The sequence below is a fragment of the Tamandua tetradactyla genome, chromosome 3 (assembly GCF_023851605.1).
Source record: "Tamandua tetradactyla isolate mTamTet1 chromosome 3, mTamTet1.pri, whole genome shotgun sequence".
Classification (NCBI taxonomy): Eukaryota; Metazoa; Chordata; class Mammalia; order Pilosa; family Myrmecophagidae; genus Tamandua; species Tamandua tetradactyla.
In genome coordinates, this window is record NC_135329.1 from 45,408,562 (window position 1) to 45,428,252 (window position 19,691).

A 19,691-nucleotide genomic window follows, 5' to 3' on the forward strand; every position below is an offset into this window, starting at 1 on the left:
GTCTATGGTGACAGTTGCCTGGGAGAGATGAGAAAGTGTTTCTAAAAAAAAAAATCGTAGTAACTAAGATCAACTGTAGCAGCACAGACATCTGTCTCCCTTATAAAACCCACTTCCAGAAATGTTTCTATTCATTTATTTTTGTCAGCTTTATGGCCATTTTTCCAATGTTGCCATTAATCCAATAATAACAGAGGGAAAATGTGGTGCTCTAAGTTGATCCCATCAGGGGACGAAGTACTTCTAAAACACACTGAGCAACATTTAAAGGCAGTCCTTCAGAGCCTTGAAGAGAGACATGAATTATGACCAGAGGATCCCAAGACAATAGCAGAGACAACCAGAAGCACAATCATCATGTCCTTCTTTGTGGACCTGCTGAATAGGCGAACCCACTGATTATGAAGGTTAAGTGTGCATTTTTGCTGAATGTTTGCAGAAAGCATCTGTGAACACTCTTGGGCTATTGTAGCATCTTCGTGAGCTGCTGACATATAAAAGTCAATCAGGAAAAAAAAGCATTGCTTAAGCAGTTAAATTAACATTTCATTATTTTTAATTGAGTGAAATACCACCTCCCTCCAAGCAGTACTTTATGGAATTTCAATAAAGACAAACCAACTGTAACCAACATGAACACTTTATTAAAGCACATTCCAGTCTTCAAATGCTGACTTATTGTAACTAATTAAATGCATTATTGTTCCGTATACTTTTGCAAATTGAGCCACTTTGATGTACTGGAGATCAATGAGGTATTAATAATAGAATTATTCTCCACTTACTGTCCCTACAGATACAAAAGTGACTATATTTCCCTGGAGTATTGTTTTCTGTTACTAACTAGTCATTCTTGAATGGTTCCTAGACATAGCAGCAGCTGATATGTAAGATAGCAGCAATGAAGCTCCCTTTCTTTAATATCAGGAACCATAGAGTTATTAGGAGACTTGCAAATGGAAAGTATAACTCATTCAGCCTATAGCCAAGTCCAGATTTGAATCTTGCCTTTAAATATGTTAACTTTTTGTTGCCCGCTTAACAAATACTTCCTAGCATTTCCTTCCTTTCATCTTTATGCAGAACACCTAACTCAGTCACATATAATAATGATTAATATATTTCATATTCATAGGGTGACAACAATTTAGTCTCAAAGCAAATTCACTGATTTTTAGATGTTTATATTTCCAAACACTCCAAAAAGTTTACAAAATTATTTAGTTTGGCATAATTTTTATAGATCTCAGACCCTTAATGTTTCTATTGCCTACACATGAAATACTTGAAGAATTTGTAAAAGACTAGATGTCAATATTTTCTAATTCAAAGTTATTTTGCCATGTGATGTCCAAAACCCTCCAATACAACGTGTCTTCTACCTCACCTTCAAACTCAGCAGCCTCCTTCCTTATTCCTTTGCAATGACTCTGAGAACCACTAAACAAATATTCCAAATACTGATTATTCCCATACGGGTTTGCAGACCACCATTCATCTTACAGCACATGTGAGTGATGCTCACTAGAGTTGTACAGAGCATAGCTATACAATCTTAAGGGTGTTACTCCACTTGAGATGTCCTTACCCGTGGACCTTCTCCCTTATGGAATTTAATCATATGATAATTTAATAGTGAACACGTATGTATCTCAGACATTTGCAGGTCAAATGTAGCACTCAAACAAAACTTGAGAGAGGTGTTATCACCCTAACAGGATTTGAAGGAAACACTGAATGGTCCCAATGACCAGGGCAGGGCAGAAGGAAGAGGTTCAGTGTGTGAGGCAGGTGCAATTGGCAGAGTCCACTAGCTACCTCTGCAGGTGGGTGTGAAGATGAGGAGAGGACGAACACTTAGACTTCGTGATGGAAGCACTCTATTCCATTTGCACAGCTCCTATACCCCAAGGTTCGTTTGCTTCCAAAGGTTAAAATCTACATTAGCAGCCTCTCTTCCTTCTCATAACTTTCCCATTAACTTTTCAAATCCCATTAAATGTGCCCCAATTCACTTCCCTTTCATCCCTTGCATGGAAAATTTTGCTCTTCCTTCAATGCCTGCATACAGTTGACACAGGTTATGTGAATTCATTGGTCTTGAGACCCTTCCCTGGTTCTGTATTCTACATTAAGAGGTTTCCATAGACAAAGGAAATAATTTCAGATTTAGGTCTCCTTGTCATACTGGACTTTCTAGGATTCATTAAACTTTATGTACTTAATAGCATGGGCCAGCAACACAAGGACCAAAATTTTTGCTGCACTTCTCTCATTGAATAAGTAATGTATAGAGAGTCTAAAGAAGAGATAATTAGCCTTATACCATAAAGCATGGCTTTGAGGATAGAATGTCTAACGTCACAGCCCAAATGGCACCTATTGCTAAGATTAAGATGTCATCAGGCAGCCTCTATAAGTCTCAGGCAGTATCTTCATCTACAGACCAAAGATGATAATTATGCTGGCCTCACAGGCTGTCTCAATGACCGAAGATAATGGACATGAAAGTCATCTCTAAACCATGAAAATTTAAGGAGCTGTTATTATATATACGTATTTTGGGGGGCTATGGGCATGCTCTAGGAATCGAACCCGGGCCTCTAGTATGGCAGACAAAATTCTGCCACTGTGCCACTGTTGCCTACCCTACATTTTAAATCCTTATAATCTTATTTCTTCTTGGCTTCTCTTTTAAAGTGGTTTGTAGTCAAATTTTGATGCACATTTTGCTTTATCTAGGACCTCCTAACAGTTCCCATGGCAATCCTAAATGATATATACTCTCTCTCTTCCAATTCTACCAGCCAAGGAACCATGTTCATTGGAAATTATAATATGGCAATTTTAATATAAAATATGTAGTACAAATTTACAATATTTTTCTCACATAGGGGGCATCCTCATTCTACAATAAAAGCCTCTGACAGTGTGGAACAGAATTGTATCTAAATTGCAGGTTTGTGTGATAAATCTCCTGATGAAGGCTGTTACCCATTAGTGCTACAAACTTTCACATTGAATATTCAGGCCTTTAAAATTTTTTAACAGTTAGTTGAGATAATAAATGTTTCTGATGATATAATAACTTTCCTCTAATGACATTGTAATTGTTACTGTCCAGTGCAATTTCCTTTTTATTGGACTTTTATGTGGACCCATAATTCTCCTAATTTGATCCCTATCATACTCTATTTGGCCCTGAACTGAAATAACCATTTCATAAATATCATCTCACTTAGTCATCAGAAATACGAATAAGAAATTTTCAGTTAATACTCAAGGAAACAAAGATATAAGCAGCATAGACTAAAAGATTTGCAGAGCAAATTCCCAGAACTCACAGCACCACTTTATGCCTCTATGTCTTTGCATGGTCATTCTTTCTTCTAGAAATTCCCTTCCTGTTCTCTTTACCCTGCTCTACATAATTTCTGTGGGTACTTCAGTTTGCCAATCAAGAAAAAAATGTATGGTATTTATGCCTGTGTCTTGGTTTTGGAGCTTAAGAGGGGAGCTCAAATTGTAGTAGAGTCAACCCTTCTATTTGAGTTAAGGGGAAAATGCAATAAAACAGGGGTAACTGTACAAAGAATGACAACTCAGCTTAAGGATTATGTTCTCTGTGCTACTTTCCTGGGGTCCTATTTTAGGTTCCTAGCTGCTAAAAGAAATACCATACAATGGATTGACTTAACAACAGGACTATATTGGCTCAGGGTTTCAGATGTTAGAATGCTTTGCTTTCTCCTGGGGTGGGTGTCTTCTGGCTGCCCCAAAGTCTTAGGGGTTCCTTGGATTTTCCATCACATGGCAATGAACATGGTGAGTCCTCTCCTTTCTCTTCCGGGTTCCACTGATTTCCCTCTTCTGGCTGCTCCTTGCATTTTTTCTCTCTCTTTGCTCAATTTTCTTTGCTTAGAAGAACTTCAGCCTTAATGAATTAACACCCACCCTCATTTAGTTTGCACACAGTTTAATAATGTCCTCATCGTTCCTATTTACTCTGATGGGACCAAGGTTAAGACCTGCACTTGCTTTCTTACTTTTTGTGGGGAACATGATTCAATCCCCAGCAGGTTCTCAGCTTGGCCTGAAAGCCTTTATCCTGTACTTACTTTCTGTCAAGCAGTTTTCACAGTATTCTAATTATTTGTTTAAGTTGCCTTTCTTTCTCACTACACTGAAAGCCCCTTGAAGTCATGGCTATGTCTCCCTCAATTTTGTTTTTAAGCATTTGATAAATGTTCATTGAGTAGATGGATGAAAGTTTATTCAGATTTTAAAATAACTGTTGCTAGAGCAGTTGCTTGGGAAATGTGAAGTCCATGCTAAATCTCTCCCTGTGGACCTCTTCTCCTTTCCACACTTAGAATTTTGCATAGGGGAAACTGTCTTTCAAGAATAGCCTACAGAAATGAGCTACACTCACTTACACCTTCTCTGTACTTGGAGAATGACACAGTAGATTTCCTAGGATGGCCACAGACTGGCAGCTGATGTCTCGGAGTCATTGTACTTACAAATGTGAAGATCAGCCTTTTTTGGTATCTTGCCAGACTTTCTTTAATTATTTCAATCTCAGTCTACATTTTACAATTGAGGGCTTTTTTTACCTCGTAATTCTACTTTCATGTAACTGTTGATTTAAATTTTAAGCTTCCCCTTCCCCACCCCCTACTATTAAATTCAATGTATCCATGAAAGAGAGGAAGTGCATCTTTAAGGAAATTAGGGCAGACCACCTGGTATACCTTCTTTTTCTTTGTTGTTTTTTTTTCCTAAATTAATCCCATTCAGGGTCCCCATATTTTAGTGTCTTTATTTTAAAAAGCTCTAAGAGGAGTTAATACACTTACGCATCTGGGAACCCTGGACAAAGGATCTAAGAGAAACAAACAAACAAAAAAAAGGAATTGGGGAAAAAAAGATCAGCTTAAATATCATGTTGTCTGAGAGGATCAATATCTTACATGTCACCACTTTACAGAAAACGCCTTCTTGCCGTTCCTTGAACAAGTTTCAGCCTCTGGTCCTTTGCACATGCTGCTCCTTTTATCTAAGGTGCCTCTCCCTTAGACATTCGCGTGATCCATATCTTGCTTCTTGCGGACCTCAACCCTGGAAGTCCTTTTGAAATTTTTTTATTTTAAATGATAATTCACATCATAATTTTTATCCCCTCATCTTGCTTTGACTTTCTTCAGAACACTAACCTACTTGAAGCTATGTAACATACAGCTTCACATTTATTTGGTTATTTTCTGTACATCCCATGTGGTAGATTGAATCATGACCCCCCCCCCCACCAAAAAAAAATGCTCAAGTCCTAACTGTTAGGTCTCAGAAAGAAAATTCTAAGAGAAAAAGGAACTCTTGGTGCAGAGCTCTCCTCCTCCCCCCTCTTCAGCATCCTTGGCAGGTCCAAGGATCCAGATATAAACCTGTTACAAGCCTCCATCCAATCAGGAAGCAACAAACAACCTAGTAGGCACCCTCCCCTCCCAGCATCACTGTCCTTTAACAACACAGCTCCCAGAACAAGGAACAAGAGCCATTTTTCCTTTCTTCCTGCTGGCTTCCCAGGCAGGAGCCAATTTCAGGCTCCTACCTGCTTTCTCCTTTTTTGCTCTCCAACCTGCTTCCTCCTGCTTTACCTTTTCAATAAATCTGTTGCTCTTTGACTTGCTGTCTTGTGTGGAATCCTTAATAATCCTGTGCCTAACACTAACCCTAGTCCTGTGGGTATTAACTCATTTTAAATGGAATCTTCATGTCCTAACACACAGCCCTGTGGATGTAAACTAATTTGTGGCTAGGATCTTTGAAGATCTTATTTAGATGGGGCCAAATAAAATCAGGAGGGACTTTAGTCCATTAAACTGAAGTCCTCATAAGCAGAGGAAATTTGGATTCAGTCAGTCAGTAGGAACCCGTGGAGGAAACAGGAAGAGGTAAATCACTATGTGATGAAAGACTGCCTGCAAGCCATCTCCAGAACTTTGCTGACTTTGGAGAAAGCATGGCCTTGAGGACACTTTGATTTTGGACTTCTAGACTCCACAACTCGAGCCGATTGATTACTGTGTTTAAGCCAGTGTGTAGAATCTGTCATAGCAGCCTTGGTAATCTAGGACACCCTACTTGAGCATTAGCCATGTGACGACAGGGACTTTATCTTATTAATTCTTGCATCTCAAGTAACTAGAGCAAGACTATTGATAAGTAATTGTGTATTGAGTGCATGGAAGTATTTCAGTGGTGAGAGCAACTACCTCAGAAAACTCCAAATATAGGGAGTTGTCCGACTTTACAGGGGAATATTATTATATTTAGACTCCAATTATTTGATGCTTCCCTGGGCTTCATTCTCAGTGCTCTTGGGAAACTTTGTCTCCAGGCTTTACCTATCTATCTATCTATCTATCTATCTATCTATCTATCTATCTATCTATCTATCATCTATCTATCTATCCATGCATTTATTTACCCATCTATCCAATCTATAAATATCTATCCTACTAGAATACTCCCTAGAAGAATTTTGAAAAAGAAAGAATCCCCACAAAGAAACATTAAAGATGACATCTAAGAACTTTATCATATGTGTAAATACTTGAAATTATATATTTTCCAGCATATTTCAAATATTCACATTTAAAATAAAACTGGAGAAGTTATTTATAAATGCCAAAGGAACATGAATACCACAATTTTATACCCACTGCAATCCATTAAAAAAGTCAGAAAATTTCCATGTTTATTTTGCTCTTCAAACTCCTGTTTCCATTCTATTTTCCCTATGAATTTTTTCTTTTTTTTTTACATGGGCAGGTACCAGGAATCGAACCTAGGTCCTCGGGCATGGCAGGCAAGCATTCTCACCTGCTGAGCCACCGTGGCCCAGAATTTTTTCAATTGTAGTAAATTTTAGGCTAGAAAATACTTAATTTTTACTTTCACATATTCCTTTACTTTTAAATTTGCCTCTGCTAAAATTTTATTTTATATCTGTATAATATAAATTGTATCTAATTTATATCATTAAAACACATATTTTTGCAGGTTTATATATTTTGTTTTATATGCTTTTCATATTTTATATAATCTACATTGAATTTCATATTCAGAAAAGTGTTCATCATGTTTTTCAAGATTGAGTTATAACTATTATTAGAGCATAACTGATTAAATCATTGTAAATTATTACAAATGCTAATAATTCATAGATAACAAAAATGCTTTTATTGCAAATCAACTTATAAGTGCTATGGGTGGGAGTGTTTCTGTTAGTTCATGTATCGGTTGGGTGAATATTACTTATTGGCTGAGTGATCACGCATCCCAAGCTGCCTGAATAAATTCCTGTATATACCTGTTAACCCAACATAGCTCTTAATAGTATTCTCCTTCACTTTTAAAAATATTCCAATTTGGATTATAAATTACATGGTCATCTTACTCTCTGTAAAATGAGACAGAGTAAAACAACAATTACATGCTTATTTTTCACCTTTAAAGATGTACTTGTACTAAGCTTAATATGTAGCTGGTAATAGAAGTTTTGCTGTTCTAATGGCACCTGGTTCTCAAAATTCCTTCTAAGATATAAGAAAATGATCATATTATATGCTATCATATATTAAAATTAATGTTATTGATCAGCAAACAACTCAATCAGGGTCTCCTTTTTTTTTTTTTTTGGCATGAGCAGGCACTGGGAATCGAACCCAGGCCTCCAGCATGGCAAGTGAGAACTGCCTGTTGAGCCACTGTGGCCCATCTGTATCTATTTTTAAAAACAAATCTGGAAAGCACCTGATTTGCAAAGGAGTGGCCAATCATTAGATTTTCATTTTCTCAATTTCTATGAAAAGTTCCCCAAAATCTCTAGCAGTACACAGGAAAAGGCTTTAATCCTTTTCCTTTTTTAATCAGAGACAACTTACTTAACACAATATGATTAGAAATGACTGAGAAAATCAAAATAATCATAAAACATGCCTTAGCCTTATTATGCATTTTAGATATATTTTGTTAAAATATATTTTGACAAATAGAATGAACTTCAAATCATTCTATTTATAGAAACACATTTAACCGAATTGATAGTGCCTAACCTCCTTGTCAAATCAATCAACCAAATATGCCTTACTTTCTCTCAGAAAATGTCTGATTTTATTTTTAATTTAGCTAAATGCATTAATATGCATTCCCTTGACAACCATCTCACTTATTAAATTAGAAATTTCAGCAAATTCCAAAGTACCCTAACGGACTCTTAATTTTTAACATAAATATAAATGACAGGTAAAGACATGAAGCCTTAAGGTTGTTTTATGGTGATTAAAGGATGTTTAAATGCAAGAATATTTCAAATTTTCTCCTTGCTTGGAAACTCAGAAGATTTTTTTCTCCTCCAAGACAGTGTACCATGTATGTTCCAGAAAGGTGAGAGATATGCCCTTCATAGGAAACTGGAGCAGTAGAAAGTCTATGGGAAAATAAAAAGTATAAAGAAGAATCCACTGGCAGTTTTCCTCAACAGCAGATGCATTTCCAAACATAGGAAAGAGTGTATATGGAATTTGAGGTTTTGATAGCTAATTCCCTTGAGAATATTAGTACCCATATACACTGAAGAAAGTCTTTTGGTTCTGTCAGGTATGCATATCCCAGAGGAAGACAACTTCTTTAAAGCATGGGTCTCTGGGAAGCCATACTCTCATTTATTTTCCTTGGGAATGATGTGCAACCCAGTATCATATTTGGGATTTGATGCTTCTATCCTTTCTTTTTCCCCATTTCTATCACCTCCACTTGTTTATGTCCCATAGAGACCACCCCAGGTGGGGAGCCTCCAACACAGCCCTGGCCAGATGGCTTCCTCCAGTCTATGAAGATGGGATCAGTCAGCCCAAAGGCTGGAACCACAACTTCTTATACAACGGGTTTCCACTGCCCCTGGTTTGTACATCAGCAGGCTGCTTAAACGGGATTGGAATTAATTTCCAATTATTCTAAAAGCCTCCATTAATTTTTTAAGGAAACTAACCTTTTACTGAGAACTTGTTCAATATGCCAGGTACTGTGTCAAGTTTGCTTGATATAATTCCTTTTGATCCTCAAAACATCCCTATGAGGTAGGTACAGTATCTGTATTTACAGCTTAGTAACTGGGACTCTGGAAGACTGAGGTCACAGCTGGTGAGTAGAATAATATAGATTGTTGATAAAATTAAGATTCATCTAACCCTAATTCCTGCTCTTTCCAATCACATCAGTACTGTCAAAGAAATACCTTTATTCATCTGGTAGAAAACTAAGTACATTTGAAGATATGTATTAATCAATCAGTATGCTCATTTATGTGAAAAAGACAATTACCACTTTCCTCCCAGAGGAACATTTATTTTCTAAACAGACTCATACCCATCTTATAGATCAATTTGGTCAAACAATGGACCACTTTGCCCCCAGTTTGACTTCAGTGAATAAACAAGTTACATGAGTGTTATGCAGACTCAGTCTTATTCCTTCTTATAATATTGTCAGTAATGGAATTCATCAGAAATATGTTCTATTCAGCCCCAGGAATGTCAACTTTAGAAGTCAAGATCTAATTAAAGTCAGCTGTGGACTGATACACCATCACAAAATCCTATGGAGATGAACAACGTAATTTAGACCATTTTTTCAGATGGCCATTTAGTAAGAGGGCAATGTGTTATTGAAGCTGACAAAGGTTAGTGGGTGATATATAATTCTGTGAGACACAGGAAAATTCAGTGCTCCCACCAGCAAGGGACCAAGTCTATTGGGTTCCTCTTACACACTTAGCTTTCTGCAAGTCACTTAACTTCTCTTAGTCTCGATTAGATTATCTGTAAAATGGGGTAATAATTTCTCGTCTATCTTGTGATAGACACTGAACCAGTTAAATTCTTGATTTGACTCTAAGTATTATGAGACTTAGTTGCGAGACCCCATATTTGCTCAGAATTATGTAACTATTTAGAGAAATCAAACTCAAGTATCCTTAAATGAAGACTGCATTAATTTTCTATTGCTACCATAACAAATATCCACAATCTTTGTGGCTTAAAATGATACAAACTTTTTATCTCACAGATCTGTACATCAAAAGTCTGGCATGGGTCTTCACTGGACAAAACTATCAAGTCCATGTTCCCTTCTGGAGGCTCTAGGGAGAATCCATGGTCTTGCCTTTTTCAGTTTCTAGATGTCACCCACATTTCTGGACCCATGGCCTCTATCTTCAAAACCAGTAATGCTGCATCTCTCTGGCCTTGCTTCCATAGTCACATCTCACTCTGACCACAGACAGGAAAGGGTCACAGATTTTAAGGACCCAAGTGATTACATTGAGCCCACCTGGGTAGCAGATTTAAGATAATTTCCCATCTTAAGGTCCAGAATTTAATCACATCTCAGAAGTCCCTTTGGCCATGTGAGGTAATAATAGACTCACAGATTCCAAGGATTAGAAGGTGGACATTTTGGGGGGCCATTACTCTACCTACCACCATCTGTTCTATACTTCCCTCAAATTCTCATCCTACCCACACATAACATATATTCCCCATCTCCCAAGGTCCCTCCAAATTTCAATTCATAATAGTGTCAACTCAAAGTTCAAAATCTCATTGAAACCTCATAAGCTCAAAATCCCCAAATCTCATTATATAATTACTGGAATTACATAGGAGTGATGCTCTGGATACATGGAGCAAATTCCTCTCCATCTGGATCTGTGAAACTAGAAAAGAAGTTATCTGCACCCAGAATGCAATGTTTGAACAAGCTTAGGTTAAAGTTATAGAGATCCCAGTTTTAAAACGTAGAAACGGATGGGCAAAAAGAGTCACTGGTCCCAAGCAATTTCAAAATCCAGCTCAGCCAACTGCACTAGGCTTCAACACCTAGGGACACTTCTCTGTGGCTTGAGACACCAATCTCTGAACTAGCGGCTCCACCCTTTGAGCCATGCACTCTATCATAATAATGGCTAAATGTTTTATGAATGACTCCTCACTTAATTCCCACAACACCCATGAAAGATCAACATTTCTATATCCATTTACAGATTAGGAATATAAGGTTCGGAGAAGTTAACTAAGGAATTCAAAGTACAGTGTGTCAATCTTCTAAACTCTTGCTCTTTCCACCGTAGCTATAGGAGATAGATCTTCTATGAACTCGCCAACAATTCTGGGTATAGGAACCACACCATGAAATTTATTATTATTTCAAAGTGTCACTATAATGCCTAAAACATGGTCTTCCTATATCATGACAAGCTTTTTTTTCTTACCCAGGTACGGGACGTGACAAGACAAGTGATTCAAGTTTCAAACGAAGCTGTTACAGAAGATGACCAATATTCTGATTTCCTGATGGTGTGGGGACAATATATTGATCATGACATTGCATTCACACCCCAGAGCACCAGTAAAGCTGCCTTTTGGGGAGGAATTGATTGCCAGTTGACATGTGAGAACCAAAACCCATGTTTTCCCATACAGGTAGAATTTTTTAAACTTTTTATTTCTATTATGAAACTAATAAATGCCATTCAAAAAAGCAAACCTCATAGAAAAGTATAAAGTGCAAAGCCAAACTCTCCTTCTTTAGTCCCATTTCTAGGAGGTAACAGCTGTTATAATTTTCCCATGGATCCCACTGGAAATCCTCTATGCATATACACATATATACATATATGTGTGTTCATATGCTTTATTACATGTTTATTAATAATAATACACATATTACTGGGCACCTGGTATGTGTCACTTAGCAATATTTCTTGTGCTTCTTCCAATATCATTAAATACACAGAAATTTTATTGTTTTGTGACTTAATAACATTCCATTGTATGGATTTATTATGACTTTTTTAACCAATTCGTTACTAATGATCATTTAGCTTATTTTCAGCTTTGACATTGTTTTTATTTTGTCACAAACAATGCAGCAAAGAACAAATATGGACATAAACCCTTTCACACATGTGCATACCTAAAGGACAAATCACTGGGGATAAAATTGCTAAGTAAAAGAGGATGTATATTTTAAATTTTGATAGCTATCACAAAATTACCCTTCATTAATGCTGTACTGTTTATCACTCTTAGCAGCAAGGAATAGATAGAACAGATAAGATTTCAACCTACTTCTCTTCAGAAAATCGCTTTGAAGCTGTTGAGACATTTTCTCATAAAGAGCATAGATTCTGGGGGACTTAAGTATTCACTAGCATTCATTCCCTGAACCTACACTGAGCAGCTATTCTGTGCCAAGCTGAGCTGTGCACCAGGAACGCAGAGGTGAAAGACACGGGCTGAATGCTGGAGAGTTTCAAACCAAATCAGTAAACCCACAGTTTTAACACCTTAAACATATGTACAGGAAGCCCCAACTGCCAAGGCCTCTGTATAATATTGCAAATGCAGAATTTCAGGGAAAGGGAGGAAATGAGCACCATAAAGTCTGTATCAAATCATAATAAATTGAATTGCAACCGTCTCCATTCACCCTTCTCTCTGGAGAAGAGACCATCCTCCCATTGTCTGGGGCACAGTCCTGGGTCGGGTCAGGGGGCTGCGCTCATCTTTCCGCTCTGCCAAGCAGCCCCAGGGGCATGTGCACTTGGCCCTGGGAGCACAGAGGTTCACTAAGTTGGGCACTATTAGTTCTTGCAGTGGTACTCATTTCGCCACAGTGAACAGTCCTAACAAGCAGAGCCTCTTTTTCACAGCTGGGTGGTTCCAAACCAGAATAGCTACAAAAAATAAAATTATAAAACAACAACAACTTTAAATTATGCAGTACAGAGGCCACATTCTTTAATCTTGAAATGTCTTGGGATTGAGTCTTGACCCTATAACTCATTAACTGTGTATAGGTAAAATATACAGTATTGTAATAATATAACAAAGAGCTAAAAGCATATGACATCCCTATCTAATAATATAGTAATGCAGCTTAGAGAAGATCAAATTTACAAAGCCAACTTCAGAGAAGGAACTCAACAAAGGTCATGGTTACCATCATTTTAATTAGAACCTAGATGTCCTGGGGTCCTTGAAGAGGTTGGTGGGAAGGGAGGTCAGAGTTTTCATGCTTCCCTCTGGCTACATGTGAACATGGTGGGGTGGGCTGTGGCAGAGCTCGATACAGGCTTATTTGGAAAATTCCTTTGAGCAGGAAACCACCCAGGGCACGGTTAAACATAAGCCTTCATTTCAAAAGCTGCTCTAGGACCCTTCCAAAACAAAAAAGTTAGAATGGCCATAATCCTAACACCCCTAAAGAGAGGGATAGAAAGATCAAAATGTGCTGATGGAGTTGTACAGCGAAGATAGGATTAACAAATGAATATGAATGCTGAATCATTAAACTATTTGTTTTTTTAGTCTCCAGTATCTTAGAGCAGCTAGCAGTAAGAATCTTAACTTGTGGAATTGTAACCCTTACCAAACTCTGAAATATGTTCTACAAGTAATTGTGGTGCTGTGTTTTGAAATTTATTGTTTTTGTATATATGTTATTTTCCACAAAGAAGAAAAAAAGTTGATTGTGACAATAAAAAATATTTATTCCTTCTAGCCTCCTATATTCTGGAGCAGCTAGAAGGAAATATCTGAGAGGATGGTATGGGAGCCCATGACAAACTCTAGGATCTGTCTTGTAACTACTTATTGAAGAGTGCTTTGAAAACTCTCGCTTTTTTCTTTCTTTGCTTTGTATATATGTTATATTGTACAATAAAATGTTAAAAAAAACAAAACAAAAAAAAAGCTGTGTGAGAGCTGCCAAGAGGTGTGAGAAGGACAATTTATAGGAACAAAGGTCATGCAAGGGTCACCGTGGCAGTATAAACAAAATATAAATTAACTTAATGAAATTCTGCTTTTCAATTCACAAGCTGGAAAAATAAGTTGAAATTATAATACCCAGGATTGCTGAGGATTTCAGGAAATAATTCACCCTCAGACATTACTTGGACAAATGCATATTGGCTGAAATTGTCAGGAGACAATGTAACATTAAACATAAGAAAATAAGTAAACACCTTATAATACCACTACTAGAGATCTATCCAAGGGAAATAGCAGAGACACCTATAGAAATGAGTGTACATGTTTGCTCATAGCAATTGTTTATAGCACCAAAATACCGGAAAATTTTAAAGACTGATCATAGAAGATGAATTAAGTAAATTACAGTACATATAGGATATAATACAACTTCAAATATTCATGCCACAAAATAGTAGTTATTGGCATAATAAAATGTTTCTTAATGAATCAAATTTTAGGTGATTATTTCTTGCTGCTTTTCTGTTTTCCAAATGTCCACTATTGAGCATATATGACTTTTGCAGAGAAAATAAAGATAAAAATCATTTCTCCATCATTTTTAATATGAAAGCAAGAATACTTCTAGCAGTGAGTACATCTGTTGTGCCCATTGTTGAGAACAGCAGAGAGACAAGCAAGACTTATCCTTCTGGAAATTATTCTTAGAATCTTAGCATTGTGGGAATTGATCCACATGCTTGTAGCTAAGTGCTCTGGTTAATTATTTAATTTTTTTCTCTCTCTGGAGTAACATTTAGTGGTTAAGTGATTTAGCTAATGGTCACACAAGTGAGTCTAAAAACAAGCAATACAACATAAATCAGTATGGTTTTTAAATGTTGACATCTTTTTCTAAAAGGTCAAATTTGGTGTTTAAGTTTTTACTGAGAAAGGCAGAAGACCGCTGGATAGAATTAGTAAGCTTGGAGCAACTTGAGACTTTTGAATCCCAAAGAACAAGAAAATGATCCCCAAAATTTCTTACATCTCTGCTTGCTCAGTGTTCCTAAGACGAATGTGTTTTTAGCACCTACATGAAACCATAAAATACAAAAAAAAAATTGTTAAAGTATTTGAGTGCTGACTGCCACTGCTGAGGGAGCTATTATGTACCGCAGCAGCATCCCTTATCTTAGGGAGCAATTAATTTTGTTTGCTTCAACTAGGTAGGGATGCAAGTCAACTCAATCAGTGTCCTGCTGAGCAGTGGGGACACACGTCAACTCCAGAAAATACATGATTAGGAATGAATAATGGGGACTAACAACAAAGAGATCTTCTAGAGGAAAACCTAATTAGACCATCAAATTTTCCTTTGTAAGAAATTAATCATATCAGTCATTCAACTATTTACAAATATGCTCTTCAGGTGTGAACCTAAATTGGCCTTTGGTTTCTGCTGACTAGTGAACTGGTAGACTGAAAATTATTCTCCAGGTGTCAGTGTCAGCCAGGTGGGGGCACTAGAATCATTCTTGTTGTGTCATTCCTGGCATATTCCCTCTCCTGCTCCCTCTCCCTCTGGCTCTCAGTTGCTCTTGGCTTTCTCTACCCTCCTACATCGCCTCTCTCTTTGGCTTACTGTGCCTATTGCATGTGACCTTAAGGACGTCCGTGTGTGATTCAGTATCAATTGTTAAAATTGTTATTAATTCTCTTAGGGCTTTGGTATCTTCCCTACTCTATCCCTACATTTTCTCCTCCCATTTTTTTGGCTTCCTCTCCTCCCTGCACTTTTTTATTCTTGCTTCTGGCACTTCCACTGCACTCTATTTCCTTCCTCTCTCCATGTCCCACCTTTCACCTCCCTCACCTAATATGGTAGCCATCAACAGAATTATATGAGGACGGAATTCTATAATTGTTTCGGTTTTTAAGTTGTTTTGCCAAATCTTCTCTTAAATACCTCTCAGATCTGAGCTGTGTTATTATGCTCTGCTCCCACGCATGGCAGACATTCACAATCACTCAAGGATATGTCCACACCTCGAAAACGGCCTCCCTCCAACCCATTAGCTACTTCGAAAGAAAAAAAAAATCTATATTTTTTGTATTTGTTCTTAAAAACATTTTATATATATTTTTGTTTTAAACATACAGTTCTTAAATAATGATCATTGGAAATGTTCCAATACTACTATAAAGCTAAAGTCCTTGCTGTCTTTCATTCTCAATTCCAATCCCCTCTCCAGGATTAATTATCCTTACCAGTTTTGTTGGTTGGTATAATAATACTTCAATAAAGATGCTATGTGTGGGTGGGCGATGGTGGCTCAGTGACAGAATTCTTGCCTGCCATGCCAGGACCTGGGTTTGATTCCTGGTGCCTGCCCAATGAAAAACAAAATGAGTTCATCTCTGGGTATATGATAAGAAGTGGAATTAGTGGATCATGGGATCTGTACATATTTTAATTTGAAAAGATATTCCCAAACTGACCTCCAGGTGTAGGATTTTAATCATATTCTCTAATTGGTTATCAGCAACCATTAATATAACTTAACTCATATATTTTGCCAATCTAATGAAGTAAAGAGTCTAATTTTGCATTTCACGCTACTAGTGGATTTAAACAAAATTGTCTTTATATTTCTCTTTCTATAAAATGGGGGTATGTATCTTTCAACCATAATTCTATTACTTCTTCATGCATGTTAGTCTTTAATCCTCAACCACTCAGTCATACAAGATTGCTTGCCTTTTAATTTAGTTCATGGTGTCTTTTTATGTAGAGTTAAGTTTTCAATTTTGGTACATTTTAATTAGTCTATCGTTTTCCTTTATGGTATTTAAAGTGTTGTCTTGTCTAGCAGGTCTTCCCTAAATGAACGTAGTGAATAAATTTCCCCATGTTTTCTTTTAATAATATTAAAGTTTGGAGTTTTGGTATAAAATGTATTTTATTAGGAATTTATTTAATGAATAATATGAGTTAGGGATCTAAAAAATATTCCATTTTTCTACACTGATTTCAAATGCTCTTTTAATTATATGCTAAATAGTCCTTCTCTGGACGTTAGGTTCCATAGGTAGATGTTTAATTAACTTTGGGTTATATTCTATGATCAGTAGAGCAAAAGTACTATTTTCTGCTTTTGCATAATTATCTTGGTGCGTCTCTCACAATTGCTCTATCAGGTAAATTTTACAATTATTAAAATTAACTTGTCAAACTCTATGAAAAATCTTGAGATTCTGAATGGAATCAGAACATTTGGTTATTCATTAATTTAGATTTTTGTTTATGTCCTAAAAAATTACGTCTTCCTTTTCAATGAGAAATGCCTTTTCAATTTACCAAGCCTTTCATGTCCCTTCCTAAAGTTTTATAGTTTTGTACCTTAATGTCTTGTATATATTTCAATAGATTTTATTGTATTTTACTGCTGTATTTACTGAAATCTTTCTTAGTTATATATTTTAAATTATTATCGCTCATCTATATGAAAACATATTGATTTTTTTTAAATGCTGGTCTTGCATCTGGCTAAATTTCTAAGGTCTCTTATTAGTCTGTGCACTGATATGCTTGCATTTTCTGTATAGATGAATATATCGTTTGTTAGCAAATAACCATAATTTTCTCCTCCCTTCCAATATTTATACCTCTCATTATATATATTTGCAAACTGCTTTAGCTTATAAAATTTTGAAAAGTAATGGTAGCAAGCATTGTAGTTCTGTTCCTTATGATAGATATGCTTCTACTGTTTTCTTCTCACACAAGTAATGGTAGCAAGCATTGTAGTTCTGTTCCTTATGATAGATATGCTTCTACTGTTTTCTTCTCACACATGGTGTCAACTATAGATTTCTGCCAGACAGTTCAGTTAAAGAAAGTTTACTTTTATTTATAGCTTCCCAAGAGATTTTATTTAACAAGTGGGTTGAAATTTCATCAAATGCTTTCTTGGCATCTACTGAAGAGACTACATGGTTTCTCCTTCAATCCATTATTGTAGTAAATGATATTGATAGAATTTCCAATGCTGAGACAATTTTACATTCTTGAGATAAACCTACTTGGTGCTAGTGTAGATTTTAATTCACTTTTTATTGCAATTTGCTAAAATTTTATTTTAAAAATTTAAATCTCTCTTCTTAAGTGAAACTGTCCTTATGTCTTCTTTTCTTGTTTTGTACTTTTTTATGTTAAGGATTAGTTTGTGTAAAATCGAATTATCTGCTTCTTAAAGTATTGGCAGAATTTATTTGTAAAACTAATTGGACCTGGTGACTTTGGAATGGTAGATCTTTGGATAGGCTTTCAATTCTATTTATCATAATTAGTCCATTCAGGTTGATGTACGTCTTTTATGGTCATTATTTTCTATTATCATCTCATTTTTCCTTTTCATCGACTTTACATTTCTTACCTTATTATATTAAAAGCTTACTTTAGGGTGGGCCAAAGTGGTTCAGTGGCAGAGTTCTCTCCTGCCATGCCAGAGAACTGGGTTCATTTCCTGGTGCCTGTCCATGTAAAAAACAAAAAAGCTTACTTTAGTTAGTTTCACTATCTCTTGCTTTCTGATGAATGTAATTGAGACTATAAATGCTTGTTACACCCCTTTGACCACATATCACAAATTTTGTTATGTATCTTCATATTGATGTTGGTTTTAAATAGATTTTAATGCAAACTTTAGTTTCTCATATTGAAATTGTAATCATAAATTAAAATTGTAATTTAAAATTGTAAAATCATAAATATAATCACACACAAATGCATAAATTTGAAAATATGTATGATTTTTCCTTGTGTATTCTTCCTTCTCCTTCCCTCCTTTTCCTTATTTGCTTAACTTTCCACTTTTCTTCCTTTCCCCATTCCCAGTTAAGTCTCACTCCACCAGGTAAACCAAGTTATAACTTAGGATGTGTATATGTGTTGAGGGGGCAATAAATGAACAAATGGTAAGAAGTTGATGGAAGCTAGATAATGGGTGCAAAAGGATTCATTGTACTACTTTCTTTATATTGGATGTATTTGAAATTTTCCTATAACAATTTTTAAAATTAGTGTTTATCCTTCATATTATCTCATTGCTCATATAACTACAAACAGAGAAACACAAACACAGGTCTATTTTCTGAATGTTAACAACAACAAGACTATGTTAAACATATTTTCTGCATCTTGAATTTTGCACTTAGTAATATCTCATGGAAGTACATCATCCGATAGAGCTCCAAATCCTCCTTCCATGCTGCATAATGGGTTGGAATCGTGTATTCAGCCCTTACCTTTATGTTAGGACATCTTTACATGCCCCTATAAGTCACTGCTTTAATTTCATGATTTATATCCTCAGAACTGAAACTATCAAATCGAAAAGAATTTTTTAAATGCTGTCATATTGCTTTCTAAAAATGCTATAACACTTCACAACAATGTCTGAGAATAGCCCTTCCCCACATACCTACCACCAATAGACATAACAGTTATTTTTTCCTATTTTTTCTACCAATTTGGTGGTTAAAAAGTGGTATCTCATGGTTACTTTATTTGTATTCCCAAAAGCAGAAGCTGCTCCTTTGTTGTTTTTTTTCAGTTGACATTTATTCTTCTGTGAATTTTTTATTCACATCCTTTGTCAATTTTTCTGTTATTTGACTGCCTGCCAATTTAAGTGCTCTTATATACTACAGATATTAATTTCTGTCTCTCACTTTCTTTTCAAATATTTTTCTTCAGTTCCATCGGTATGGTACTTTCATCATAAAGCATTTTAAGTTTTTCTATGGCTAACTCTTTTGTGTATTAGCTTCTATGATTCAATCTTGGTTAAGAAGTCTCCCTTGCCC

General features: G+C 36.1%; 1 protein-coding gene across 1 annotated transcript in view; it reads left to right on the forward strand.

Annotated features, from left to right (window-relative positions):
• The window catches only part of TPO (thyroid peroxidase), a 157,457-nt gene that overhangs the window by 41,548 nt on the left and 96,218 nt on the right, over window positions 1-19,691 (forward strand). Inside the window, exons 5-6 of the mRNA XM_077151718.1 lie at window positions 8,838-8,967; window positions 11,340-11,546. Coding sequence (XP_077007833.1) covers window positions 8,838-8,967; window positions 11,340-11,546 — 337 coding nt within the window. The remainder of the gene's footprint in view (window positions 1-8,837; window positions 8,968-11,339; window positions 11,547-19,691) is intronic.